The following is a 13,470-nucleotide window of genomic DNA, read 5'->3' as shown; positions in this document are numbered from 1 at the left end:
TAAATTAATAACGAGGTGTTAAAGTTAATAATCCAAAATGATAAGAATTAATAACTTATAATAATGTTAAGACTGAATTTTTTTTTTTGGAATATATTGTTACAAAGATGTTAAATACAATTTCTTGGAACTTTGATGGATTATACCAATACGGACCTAATATTAAAAAAAATAAAGTTCAGATATACGTGATCGTCTCACACAAGCGGCCGCTCCTTCATGAAACTAGCGAGCCCACCCCCACAATTAAAGAACGTTGAAGGGAAATGTTACTCGGCCACTCCCCTTTGAATGCCGTGACTCTGTGTCGGCTAGCAAAATCAATCTGATCCAACGAAATCTCCGTCACAGAGGTACTGTTAGCACCTGTTGCTGCCCGTCTATGAATATCTTCTCGTACTGTGATCATACGATCACCCATGATCGTCACAGGATTCCATGGAACGCCATACTGACCGGCAACTCCTAGTTTGATGTACGGGACGACACACATCGATTCCAAGTCAATCTTGCACCATATGGTCGACAGTCCTACATGCGGGGATCGTTCATAACCGATTAGGTGTGGGATGCCGTGGAGCACACGCATCGCCTGCACGTGCTGAATTGAGCTACGGTTTATCCTTATCTTGCTCAGACGAAAGGTGACTGCATCCAACACGACCACATGCGTTGCAACCGTGGCATCACGTCCACCCCAGTTGACCCACAAAGCCTTACCAAGGTGGAAGACTGAGCTCGCACCGAGATGACTGAGACGCAAATCGTTAATGTACTTGTGTTTCCAGAATCCATCTGCGGAATTGAAAATATTGCAGTGTAAAAACCTGTTTCTGAGATGCCTCTTTGAAATATGTACGACGTAGTAATTTTCAGCCCCCGCCCGATAACCAAATGTGTATCCGATAACGGCCTGTTTCCATAGGGTGTCCGCCGGATCGTCTAGTTGCCGAGCAACTCGCACCAGTGGGTTCCATACCATCAGTCCCGTATCAAAACCAGCCCGGCTATACCGGACACAGATCATGCCGTAGTCGGAGCCGATGACACTCCACCATCCGCGATGACCCAGCTGTTTTGGCATTGGGGCGGGTACTCTTCCACCGTCTAGACAGTCTACAAGACAGAAACATACTCTTGAACAGTACGTCTCCTGGTCACCCATCTGGAGCAACACCTTCTGGTGTTTCCCGATGTTTGCGATCGTGTTGTCCCTCCTAAACTTGTCAGACGACAGTCGGACACGCCAAGTTGTGCTTGCGGCTCTGCATGTCACCGCCGTCTTCGGGTCAGTCCGGGTGAATATCTCCATCAATATATCGTCCGGAAAGACCTGGTCACCTATCTCACCCAATGACTCCGCCAACTGAGTTGCCATAATCTCAACTACTTTCCTTCTCTGCTTTTTTTTTTTAAATGTCGTGACTTAGAACGTCCAGAACAAAATGAAGTAAACAATTAAGGGATGCATGTAATATACACTTCCTCACTCTTGCTAGATTGTAGCGCTCTGGCGCGAGGCTGTGCATCATGATGGGTCTGTCACTCACGTCATATCAAAAAAACGTAAATGCCCCTTAAACACAAAAAAATATGAAACACCTCATTAAGTAACATCGTCTTCCAATGAGATTAGGTGACAATAAATTCATTTTATTCCAGTTACAGTCAACAAACGGCCATTGCATTGGGAAGACTCCCACAATAATGACCATGGAAAGCCTTTTTTATTTTTTTAAGACGTTACTATGGGCTAGTAGAAAGAATCCATCCCGCAGACCAACCCAATCTCCCCATAGACCCGGATGCAACCGGATCGTACAAGATATATACGTATGAATTATTTTTTTTTCATACCATTTTTCGTAGAGAAAGATTATACCATTCGGAGACAACGGGCCACATATTTTATGTTAATGGTTTGAACTTTGAATCGTCAGCTAACAACTCCATGGGGGAAGATGCCTTCGCCCTGTGGCTAGGGGCTTTAATCAATCGTTTCCTGCCAGGTTGGCGTCACAGGTGTCAGTCAACAACAAGACCGTTGGAATGCGAAGACATGGTGCCATTACCAGAGAGGTGAATATGAACCCTCGTTGCGAACTGCTATTTCAAAAGCCACTCTATCACTCTCCCCGTGAACTATTGAAGACACAATGCAGAGATCTTCCTCCATAAGCTCGTCCTCCGTCGATGCACCGACGCCTCGTTGTCACTGTGGCGTGACATCGCCAATCAGAACCGCTTGGAGATCTGACTATCCAGGCAGAAGGTTTTATGGATGTTCTGGGTACGGAACCAGCAGGAAATTCTCGTTCTTTCAGTGGTACGATCCAGAGCCGCCGGCTCGTTATTTCGATGTCATTCGCAGGTTGCTGGAAACGAACGAGTGCATTAGAAGCGGGAATACGGAGTTGAAGAAGACAAGACAGGAACTCCTAAACGAGCTGCGTCGTTTGCAACAGAGTGTGCATGAAACAAGGGCAGAGCTCGAGGCTGCCGTTGCAGCCTCTACGGCCATGGAAGACAACATGCTTGCGAGTGTCGCGACGACGAGGAGGCGTGGGGTTGTGATCATCGTGCTGATATCCGTGATCGTCTTGTTGGTTTTTTTTCCCAATCGAAGTCGCTAGCTGAGCCTATTTTATGTTTTTTTTTCACGTCTGGAGAACATAATTACTTCAAATGATTTGTTTAGCCTGAGTTGTAGTGTGGATTTGATTGCATTGGCACTGTGTTTTCAATCTAATTGGATAATTTTTGTTTCTCCTATGCATTCTACTAAGTATAATAAACCGCGATACACATCAATCCATTCGAAATGCACAATTTAAACATACCCAGAATACAAACAACGATTACACTTAGTCCATACGTACTCGCGACAGATTTACGGAGTGACAACCTACTTGCCGCATATTCGATCGAATCACACAATCGGCCACTCCCTTAAGGAACTAGACAACCCACTCCCACAATTATAACGCGCTGAAGGGACATGTCTCTCGGCCACTCACCTTTGAATGTGGTGACTCTGTGTCGGCTCACAAAATTAATCTGATCTAACGAAATTTTCGTCAGAACAGCACCGTTAGCGCCTCCAGCCCGTTTGCGATTGTTTTCGCGTACTGTGATCATATGATCACCCATGATGGTCACATGATTCCATGGAACGCCATACTGACCGGCAACTCCTAGCTTGATGAACGGGATGACGCACATCGATTCCAAGTCAATCTTGCACCATATGGTCGACAGTCCTCCGTACGGAGATCGTTCATAGCCGACCAGGTGTGGGATGCCGTCGAGCACACGCATCGCCTGCACGTGCTGAATTGACCTACGGTTTATCCTTATCTTGCTCAGAAGAAAGGTTTCTGCATCCAACACGACCACATGCGTTGCAATCATCAGACCACGTCCACCCCAGTTGACCCACACGGCCTTACCAAGGTGGAACGCTGATCCCTCGTCGAGGTGAGTGAGATGCTGATCATTTATGTACGCGTGTTTCCAGCTTCCATCTGCGGAATTGAAAACATTGCAGTGCAAAAACCTGTCTAGGACGTGCCTCTTGGACATATGGACGACGTAGTAATTGTCAGTTCCCGCCTGGTATCCAAATGCGTAACCGATGACGGCTTGTTTAAGTAGTTTGTCAGCCGGATCGTCCAGTTTCCGAGCGACTCGCAGCAGCGGGTTCCATAACAGGAGTCTCAAATCAGGACCAGTCGTGCTATACTACACGCAGATCACACCGCAATCGGAGCCGATAACAGTCCACCATCCGCGGGGACCCAGTTGTTCTGGCATTGGCGCGGCTACTCTTCCTCCGTCTACATAGTCCACAATACAGAAAGATTCCTTTGAACCGTATGTCTCCGGGTCACCAATCTGGAGCAACACCTTACGGTGTTTCCTGATGTTCGCGAGCGTGTTGTCTCTCCTAAATCTGTTGGAAGACAGTCGGACACGCCAGGTTGTGCTTGCGGTTCTGCATCTCGCCGCCGTCTTCGGGTCTGTTCGAGTGAAAATCTCCATCAAAAGATCGTTTCGAAAGACCTAGTCACCCATCTCAGCCAACGAACCCAGAAACTGATTTTCCATATTCGAAATTACTTTTCCTTTCCCTTTTTTTCCCTTCTTATGCAGTGAGTCAGACTATCCACAACAGGGGCAATCGAATAAGCATTTAAGGGAACCGTATAGTATACACTTTCTCACATTTGCTATATTGTATAATCGTCGACCGCGTAGAGTTGGGCATCATGATGGGTCTGACCATCTTGTTCCGCGGGTCGTCTTGAGCGGTCACTCACGTCACATCAAGAAACGTAAATGCCCCTTAAATACAATAAAATATGAAATAATGGTAATAATAATAATAATATTAATAATAACAATAACAAAAAAAACAGCTAGCCAGGACAAAGGTAGGCAGGTGGCCTCAAGAAATGTAGCGTGGTTTCCTCTCTCTCTTATAATAACGTGAAGGCGTAAATGTTAAGAGTAATGCTATGGAGCTGAAGTCTTTTAATTTCAGCAAGTGATGAAATGTGTTGGACACATTTTTTATGGACGCGTGTTAAAGTTGGGAGTACACGCGCAGACAAAATTATATTTTTAATATTATTTAGTTCACGTTAATAAAAAATTATATTTTTATATTTTTTAATGAGTATTTATTTGTGACGTTAATAATAATAATAATAATTAAAGTTTGATTTATTTAATTTTGAATATTGCATTGTTATTGTCCATGTTAATAATGTTATTTTTTATTTTTAGATTTTAATTTTTTATGTTAATAAAGAATTAAATTATATTCAGAAATTAAAATATTATTATTTGGTATGTTTTATTTTTTTGTGTTAAATATGCTATCGTAAGTAAAGTAAAATTATATTCAAAAATTAAAAAGGAAAAATAATTAACATTTGTATTTTGTAATTTAATAATTTTGATATTTTATTTTTTGTAAAAAATTTGAAAAATTCAGTAAATACAAAGTAATTAATGAATTATTAAAAGTTTAAAAAAAGAGTGAATTTATGAGAAAAAATATACATACATATACATACATATATATATATATATATATATATATATATATATATATATATATTAGGGTTTATGGTTTAGGGTTTATGGTTTATGGTTTGGGGTTTAGTGTTTAGGGTTCATGGTTTATGGTTCAGGGTTTAGAGTTTATGGTTTAGGATTTAGGGTCCATCGTTTAGGGTTTATGGTTTAGGGTTTGGGGTTTAGGGGTTATAGTCTAGGGTTTATGGGTTAGGCTTTAGGGTTTAAGGTTTATGGTTTAGTGTTTAGGGTTTATGGTTTATGGTTTAGGGTTTAGGGTTCCATGGATTAGGGTTTAGGGTTTAGGGGTTAGGGTTCAAGGTTTATGGTTTGGGGTTTAGGGTTTAGGGTCCATGGTTTAGGGTTTAGGGTTTAGGGCTTATGGTTTAGGGTTTATGGTTTAGGGTTTAGGGTTTATGGTTTGTGGTTTAGTGTTTAGTGTTCTATGGTTTAGGTTTTAGGATTTAGGGTTTAGGGTTCAAGGTTTATGGTTTGGGGTTTAGGGTTTATGGTTTAGGGTTTAAGTTTAGGTTTAGGGTTTAGGATATATGGTTTATGGTTTATGGTTTATGGTTCAGGGTTCAAGGGTTAGGGTTTATGGTTTATGGTTTATGGTTTATGGTTTAGGGTTTATGTCTTATGGTTTAGGGTTTATGGCTTATGGTTTAAGGTTTAGGGTTTATGGATTATGGTTTAGGGTTTATGATTTATGGTTTAGGGTTTATGGTTTATGGTTTATGGTTCAAGGTTTAGGATTTAGGGTTGAGGGTTTAGTGTTTATGGCTTATGGTTTAGGGTTTAGGGTTTATAGTTTAGGGTTTAGGGTTTATGATTTATGGTTTAGGGTTTAGGGTTTAGGGTTTAGGGTTAAGGGTTACGGTTAGGGTTTAGTATTTAGGGTTTAGGGTTTAAGGTTTAGGGTTTAGGGTTATGGGTTATGGTTAGGGTTTGGTGTTTAGGGTTTAGGGTTTATGGTTTATGGTTTAGGGTTCAAGCTTTATGGTCCATGGGTCAGGGTTTAGGGTTTATGGTTTAGGATTTTGGGTTTAGGGTTTAGGGTTTAGTGTTTATGGATTATGGGTTAGGGTTTATGATTTATGGTTTAGGGTTTATGGTTCTATGGTTTAGGGTTCAAGGTTTAGGGTTTAGGGTTTAGGGTTTATGGTTAAGGGTTACGGTTAGGGTTTAGTGTTTATGGTTTATTGTTTATGGTTTATGGGTTAGGGTTCAAGGTTTATGGTCCATGGGTTAGGGTTTAGGGTTTATGGTTTATGGTTTAGGGTTTAGGATTTAGGGTTTAGGGTTAAGGGTTACGGTTAGGGTTTAGTGTTTATGGTTTAGGGTTTATGGTTTATGGTTTAGGGTTCAAGGTTTATGGTCCATGGGTTAGGGTTTAGGGTTTATGGTTTAGGGTTTAGTGTTTATGGTTTAGAGTTTATGGTTTAGGGTTTAGGGTTTATGGATTATGGGTTAGGTGATTTATGGTTTAGGGTTTATGGTTCTATGGTTTAGGGTTCAAGATTTAGGGTTTAGGGTTTAGGGTTTAGGGTTTAGGGTTTATGGTTTAGGATTTAAGATTTATGGTTTACGGTTTATGGTTTAGGGTTTATGGTTTAGGGGTTAGGGTTTAGGGTTTAGGGTTTTGGGTTTAGTGTTTGGGGTTTAGAGAAGGCCAAAATAATATATTAATTTTAATGGAATCTTTTTTTGCAATTACTTAAAAAATAAAAAATTTATTTATTAATTTCTTGAATGAATATATTTAGTTTAATTTTTTAAATTAGTTGGACCATTATCGTGTTATCATTACCGCCGCTCCCTCCTGCTCTTGGTTATCTTCTTCTCCTTCCTCCGCCTGGTTCTCTTTTTCTCCTTCCTCTGCCGTCGCAAGCTGCCCCTTCTATTATCTCCACCGCCAACAACGACTCAAATTTTCCTTTACCTCTCCTATTCTTCAGTTTTCTGTTTCTAGAATCTTCTAAGCTTCTTCTGTTTTCGAACTAACCGAGTAGATCGCCATGGAAACGAGTCCCGGCCGTACGATTAAGCTCCTCTGCAGCTACGGCGGCAAGAACCTCCCACGCGCTACCGACGGCGGGCTCCGTTTCATCGGTGGCCACACCAGAGTCACCGTGGACCGTTCCATTTGCTTCTCATATCCATTTTTTAGCATTGTTTCTCTCTCAATTTTAAGTGTTGCTCATTTTTTTCTATGATTGTTCGTTAACATGTTTATGTTTTGCGTTGTGCAGACTTGTTGGTAAAGGTAGGAGCGTTGTGCGGTTCATCTGTGACGTTCTGGTGTCAATTGCCGAACGAAGACTTAGAAACCTTGATCTCCCTCACCAATGACGAAGATCTGACGAACATAAGCAAAGAATATGACCGCGCTTCGTCGAAACTACCTCATCCGTTGAATACCAGAGCCGTGCTGTTTCGGCCAGAATCGTCGAAGAAGGTTTCTCCGGCAACATCGTCTCCGTTGAAGAAGTTGAAGATGGCACTTAACATAATCCAAAATATTTAACTCTGATTAATTTAATTTTACGTATTCTTAATTTTCTTATATACGCCCACATATATTTTTTATATACTAATAATAAACATAAAAAAAATAACATTTTAAAAATAATCTACTGACACAAAAGCTAAAAAAATATTAAATAACCAATTACATTAAATTATATTCGGGATAATCTTTACCATTGAACTAAAAATATATAAAGGATCTAATGCCTTCCTATTAAAAAGGCGCACCAATAAATAAGTTTTTGGCGTTTCGGTTTCCAACAGATGCCGGCGTACCAAATCCGTGCCCTTCGTGTTGATGCACATGAGGTGGGCAACTCTGTTACGCGCTGACCTAGGGTCTAGATAGCTGTAGACTAACAGGTGTATATGTCAATTCGGGGTATGGGACAATACACTGTGTATAGATATTTATGCATAAACAAGTATGGCACAATCTTTGGACAAACCGGTTGATCGGTACGATGGGAAGGGAACCGAATAGATAAAGGTATCTAGTGTATTATCCATTTTGGCTTTGTCCCATCTCCCAACGAATGCCTTTTGGCGGTGTACTGATGTAGGAAATAAAGCATTACGCCCATTGCAAAAGTTGCACGCAGTCCCATGCATGTACGATATAATTTTTAAAATAATGGGTGGAGGGGTGGGGAAGGCATGGTCAGATTTAGCGCCGTAATGGAAGCCTGTCGGTAGTTTTGGATAGAGTTAACCGCAATCATCCTAGAATAGTGATTGCAAAAGGAAATTTTACAGTATATATAGTGTCACTCAGAACTTACACTTTTGGATACGGAACAGATCATAAAACGAGGCCGCATACGAACGTACCTTACGGGTGAAAGATTTGTCGCGAGTGTGACGATTACAACGTATACCCATGACTCATCCCACAACACCCGAGTAACGTTATCATATACGCATCCGTAAACGGAGTACACAACCGTCGGATTTTCCAAGGGTCTTTGCAATTAAATAAACCCACCCATCCTTCTAAGCCACCATTATTCGAAAAACACCAAGAAAAAAAAAAAGAAAAAACAATGGGCGACGGAGAAGCACGCTCGAGCTCCGACGGTGACACATGCAACAGGTTAGACAAGTTTCATTTATGACTATTAGAATACAACAAAATGCAGTACGTTGCATATGCATGGTAGACGAATATTCGCATTAACAACCACGTACGGGGTACATGCAAGGACGTATGCGAAGAGGTCCACGACGCAGATACAATTGAGCACTCACAGCCCCCGCAAGCATCTGAAGTAAATCTTCTGCTCAGGTGTACTTCACACAATCTTTCAACAAATAATTGTTCGATTTTGGACATTTTTGTTTTTATAATATGTAGCTCCCCAGTGGACCCAAAGCTGACTCCGAAACCTCAGACGAAGCTCGACAGCCGGATGATGTTAATGCGGTCAAGGGTGGTCAGAGCCAGTCGGAAGAGGACTGGTCGTTTCCGAAGATCGGTCTCATCGTCAAGGACTTGATGAGGGGCCTCGTGGAAAAGGTTCAGGTTAGCATTTACTCTGCCTGTTTCAGGTCTGGGCAGCGAGCTCCCACCGCCGTTTGAGTGCAATCGATTCGTCGTTCAAGGCGAACGGCACGATACGACGGTGAGAAATAGTCCCGCGGTAGAACCAGGTGCATCGGGTAAGCGAAAATTGTGTTTTTGCGACACCCCCACGTGTAGTCACCTGCGTCGGTATCAATACGTTGCTAACAAAGTTACATTACTTGCAGCCAGCCAATCGATTGAGGACATACAACGGGCTGTTGCGTCGATCGAGTACCGTATATCCCAGATGGAGAGAGAGAGACAGGAACTCAGGACTCAACTGGCAAAAATCATACGGCAGCTGGCCAACGTTTTGCTGGACAGGTGAAGTCCCGGGTCTTAGGGGTCAGTGCAACAACGGGATGGAGACACCATAAACCGACCCCTCCCCTCCCCGGCAATGTATGTTTAGGACTAGTATTCTACTGTTTAGGCCCAACGCTAATATTGAACTGTTCTGGTGTGTTTGTTTTTTTTTTTTATATTCCGTTTGTCCTATTAGCTAATGAAGTTATGAAATAGTGCTTCTATCGAAGGTTATGCGTGTGACCGTTTAAATGTTTAAACACGGTGATATGCATCGGTTCGAATATGTCACTTATCTGATCCACGAAAGCGGGGATTTACAAGGCCACCCAACTCAAACACCTGAATCATTAACAATGAAATACATTCAACTTTGGTTACAACGAAACTTCATCTAAAAGTAAACAGACTAAAGAAATGCAACACCTCAAACTCGGCAAGGCAGTGGACGCACGACACACTCGATGAATCATTGGCGGCTCCCATGGTCCCGTGGGTCGGGCAAACGCTTGACCGGCAGACGACAGGCTTCCCTGGATACGACGGGTGCACCCCAATCAGCGGATTTGCGAACAACTGCTCGAAGAAGTCTCTGCACAATTCGATTTTTCCAGCAGCCAGTACGTTGGCATACATTTCAACCGCCCTGCCAGCGTCCGCCTCGTCCCCAACCCCTGGCGTCAGTAGCAGCATCGCACACATGTAGCGGGCTTGGACGTCGCCCGCATCAGTGGCCTCAAGCAGGGTGCCGACCCCAGCGACGTGTCGGCCCATCCAGCAGAATTCTCTAATCCCTACACGGAATATAGCGGCCGGATTTCCTGCACGGGCGCTTCTATAAAGGAACCCATCTTCAGGACGGTCCTCCAAGGCATAACCGAACACGACGGGTAGCTCCGCCATGGAGGCCACCTTGTACACCGCAGATGAGCGGGCTGCGTCCAAAAACACCTTGCAGGTCGCCTGCATGTTAAACAGATCCTGGATTGAGGCCGACGCAACCCTTGCTGCAATTCTCTTCCATATTTCACGAGGCAGAAGAGTCAGCGGACAGATGCGTGGTGGCACCCCTTTCCCTTTCCCTTTCATTCTCCCATATCCGGCCTTCTTTCCCATTCTGCCTTTCTCGGAGGTTGCACCAAATCTCAGCCTATTTGATTTAAGTTTATTGAATAGGTGGTGGAAGGGGAAGGTTACAGGAGGACCGTCGTTAGTATGGATCACCAGACGCGATGAAGGAAAACTGGGTAGTGAACTTATATACTGCAAAACGGCTCACCAGATAAGTCAGGTACCGTGCCACGTACGCCTTCATTTACGCCCACTGTAACCGATGCTTCATTTTTGGGTTTGGCACAGGAATCGAAGACATCGTAAACGTAATTTTAAAACCTGAACGCTGAAAAATAACTTTAAATTTAAATTTAAAACTACATTAAATTTGTTATCTCTTTTGTTTCCTTAAATATAAATCGTTTATTTTCCCAAAAATAAAAAAATGAAGTATTACTCATTTTCTATAAAAAAAAAAGAAGGTATTCGAAGCAGATTCCCAATTTACACTATATATGTATACGTGCCCGTTAATGACAAATCCTATCCCCCCCTAATGCTTCTTTCCCAGTTCTTCTCTGCTGTAACTCCTTCTCTCACCTCTCTCTCTCTATCCTTATCCCCCTCCTTATTTCTGCCACCATCCACTGCTCTCTCCGCTGTGTACCTCTGAGAAAATATCTAAGGAGACCGTCACCGACCACGCCGCTAGTCCCGTCTACCTCACAGAACAGCCCATGTCCAAGCTGATTGACATCGTCCGTACAGATAAGAAGTCCCTGGAATGTGACTTCGTTGAGGCCGAACTTTTCAGGAGGGATGAAATTTGGGAGGCAAGGCTTGAAAAAATCTCAGATCACCTCTACAAGGCCAGGTCCGCGAGGTTGAACTTAATGGTCAAGTTGCAGAAAGGAGGATCAACTGGAAGAAGAGGAGAAGGCACGGCGCCGGGAGGAGAAGTTGTTGCGCAGGGAACAGCAACATTGTGAAGCGACCGTTCGCCGAATGTATGACAAAGAAAACGAAATGATGGCGGAAAGTTCAAAGTGGCGTGACCTGGCACAAAAGGTCGTCGATGTTTTGAAGGCGAAGGAGAAATCTTTGTCCCGCCAGGCAGGCGTTCAACCGGTGCAGATTGAAGACAGTGACTCAGATATTTGACCTGGTGCACATAACATGGGTGATATCTTTATGTTGTTTTGGTTTTTTGTCAAGGCCTGAAGCCCTGAATGATCTATCTGGTTTGTTTGTTTGGTCCTCCTTTTGATCTTATGAAAAGCTAACTAAAACTCTGTAGCAATTATTATATCTACTTTCATCTGTTCGATATTAAAAATCTGTTTATACTCAATTGTTAATCGGTTTATTCTTCCTCGCCAGTGAGTATCACACGAAAAGAACAAAATTTCTGAGTTATTTTCATTTTGAGTGCCGTTGATTCGGAAGCTTAATATTCTATGCTTCGTAGCTAGTATAAATTCGTTTAATCCACATGCGGTTAACAATCAATATCTTCTCATCTCCTTGCTTGTTAGTAATAATTTGAATTGATTTAAATTGAAATAAATATTACCTAAACATACGCAAAACACACTTTTCGGCGACTCCCCCATTGACTTACCAGTTTTGTGGGCGGTTTTTTATGAATTAAATGTGACGGTATCAGATAGTTCACAGTCCCAATCAAAAAACGGGGGATGAAAATCATCCAATATAAAACAATTCATCTGAGGGGTTGATACATAAATAGGGAATTATCTTGCGTTGTTAGGATGGAAGACCAGACGCGATGAGGGAACGCTGGGGAGGGAGATTATATACTGCAAAACGCCTTACTAGATAAGTCGGGTACCGTGCCACATACATATTCATTTACGCCCACTGTAACCGATGCTCCGTCTGTGGTTTTGGCACGTGAATCGAAGAGATCCTAGACGTAATCATTAAAGCTGACCATTGAAATTGAAAAGCAAACTTAAAACTATATTAACGCGAAATGTTAATTTAAGCTATTATGTAACTAAATTATTATCTCTTCCTATTTTTTTTCTTCCATCGAAGTACTTTAAATATAAATCGTTTATTTTCCCAAAAATAAACGAAGTACACTAATTACACATTTTCTACAAAAAAAAAAAGGTATTCGAAGCAGCTTCCCACTTTACACTATATATGCATACGTGCCCTTTAATGACAAACCCTATCCCTCCTATCGCTTCTTTCCCAGTTCTTCTCTGCCGTAACTCCTTCTCTAACCTCTTCGTCTATCCTTATCCCCCTCCTTATTTCTGCCACCATCCACTGCTCTTTCCTCTGTGTACTATCGAGAAAATGTCGAAGGAGACCGTCACCAACCACGCCGTTAGTCCTGTCGACCTCGCAGAACACCTGATCTCCACTCTGATCGACATCGTCCGTACAGATGAGAAGTCCGCGGATTGTGACCTCGTTGAGGCCGAACTTGTCAGAAGTGAGGAAATTTGGGAGGCTAGGCTTCGAAAAATCTCAGATGAACTCTTCGAGGCCGGGTCCGAGAGGGTGAACTTAATGGTCAAGTTGAAGAAAAAGGATGATCAACTGGAGGAAGAGGAGAAGGCACGCCGCCGGGAGGAGAAGTTGTTGCGCAGGGAGCAGCAACATTGTGAAGCGACCGTTCGCCGAATGTATGACAAAGCAAACGAGATGATGGCAGAAAGCTCAAAATGGCGTGACCTGGCTCAAAGGGTCGTCGATGTTTTGGAGGCCAAGGAGAAATCTTTGGCCCCCCAGGCAGGCGTTCAACCGGTGCAGATTGAACACAGTGACGGAGGTATTTGACCTGGTGCACATGGGTGATATCTTTATGTTGTTTTGGTTTTTTGCCGAGGCCTGAAGCCCTGAATGATCTATCTGGTTTGTTTGTTTGGTCGTCCTTTTGATCTTATGAAATGCTAGTT

At 42.7% G+C, this 13,470-nt stretch overlaps 2 protein-coding genes across 2 annotated transcripts; one reads left to right on the top strand and one right to left on the bottom strand.

Annotated features, from left to right (window-relative positions):
• The first annotated feature begins 7,100 nt into the window (after positions 1–7,100).
• LOC112770445 (RAF-like serine/threonine-protein kinase PRAF) lies at positions 7,101–7,609 on the top strand. The gene is made up of 2 exons (XM_025814800.1): positions 7,101–7,221; positions 7,335–7,609. The coding sequence occupies exons 1-2, from the start codon at positions 7,101–7,103 to the stop codon at positions 7,607–7,609; spliced, it is 396 nt and encodes a 131-aa protein (XP_025670585.1).
• A 2,160-nt stretch (positions 7,610–9,769) lies between these two features.
• Positions 9,770–10,597, bottom strand: LOC112770444 (uncharacterized). The gene is made up of 2 exons (XM_025814799.1): positions 9,908–10,597; positions 9,770–9,823 (listed from the first exon to the last, which is right to left on the bottom strand). Exons 1-2 carry the CDS (start codon positions 10,595–10,597, stop codon positions 9,770–9,772), a joined length of 744 nt encoding a protein of 247 aa, XP_025670584.1.
• Between the last annotated feature and the right edge of the window lie 2,873 nt (positions 10,598–13,470).

The sequence above is a fragment of the Arachis hypogaea genome, chromosome 18 (genome assembly GCF_003086295.3).
Source record: "Arachis hypogaea cultivar Tifrunner chromosome 18, arahy.Tifrunner.gnm2.J5K5, whole genome shotgun sequence".
Taxonomy (NCBI): domain Eukaryota; kingdom Viridiplantae; phylum Streptophyta; class Magnoliopsida; order Fabales; family Fabaceae; genus Arachis; species Arachis hypogaea.
Note: the sequence above shows the minus strand (reverse complement) of the source record. Positions and strands in the feature narration are given on the sequence as shown.

Bases quoted from the DNA above. Each gene is read 5' to 3' on its own strand.
- LOC112770444 (XM_025814799.1), bottom strand. From the start codon at position 10,597: ATGGGAAAGAAGGCCGGATATGGGAGAATGAAAGGGAAAGGGAAAGGG. The intron at 9,824-9,907 runs GTGTTGCATTTC...TTAATGATTCAG, and splicing joins ACTGCCTTGCCGAGTTTGAG to GTGTTTGAGTTGGGTGGCCT.
- LOC112770445 (XM_025814800.1), top strand. From the start codon at position 7,101: ATGGAAACGAGTCCCGGCCGTACGATTAAGCTCCTCTGCAGCTACGGC. The intron at 7,222-7,334 runs GTTCCATTTGCT...TGCGTTGTGCAG, and splicing joins CACCAGAGTCACCGTGGACC to ACTTGTTGGTAAAGGTAGGA.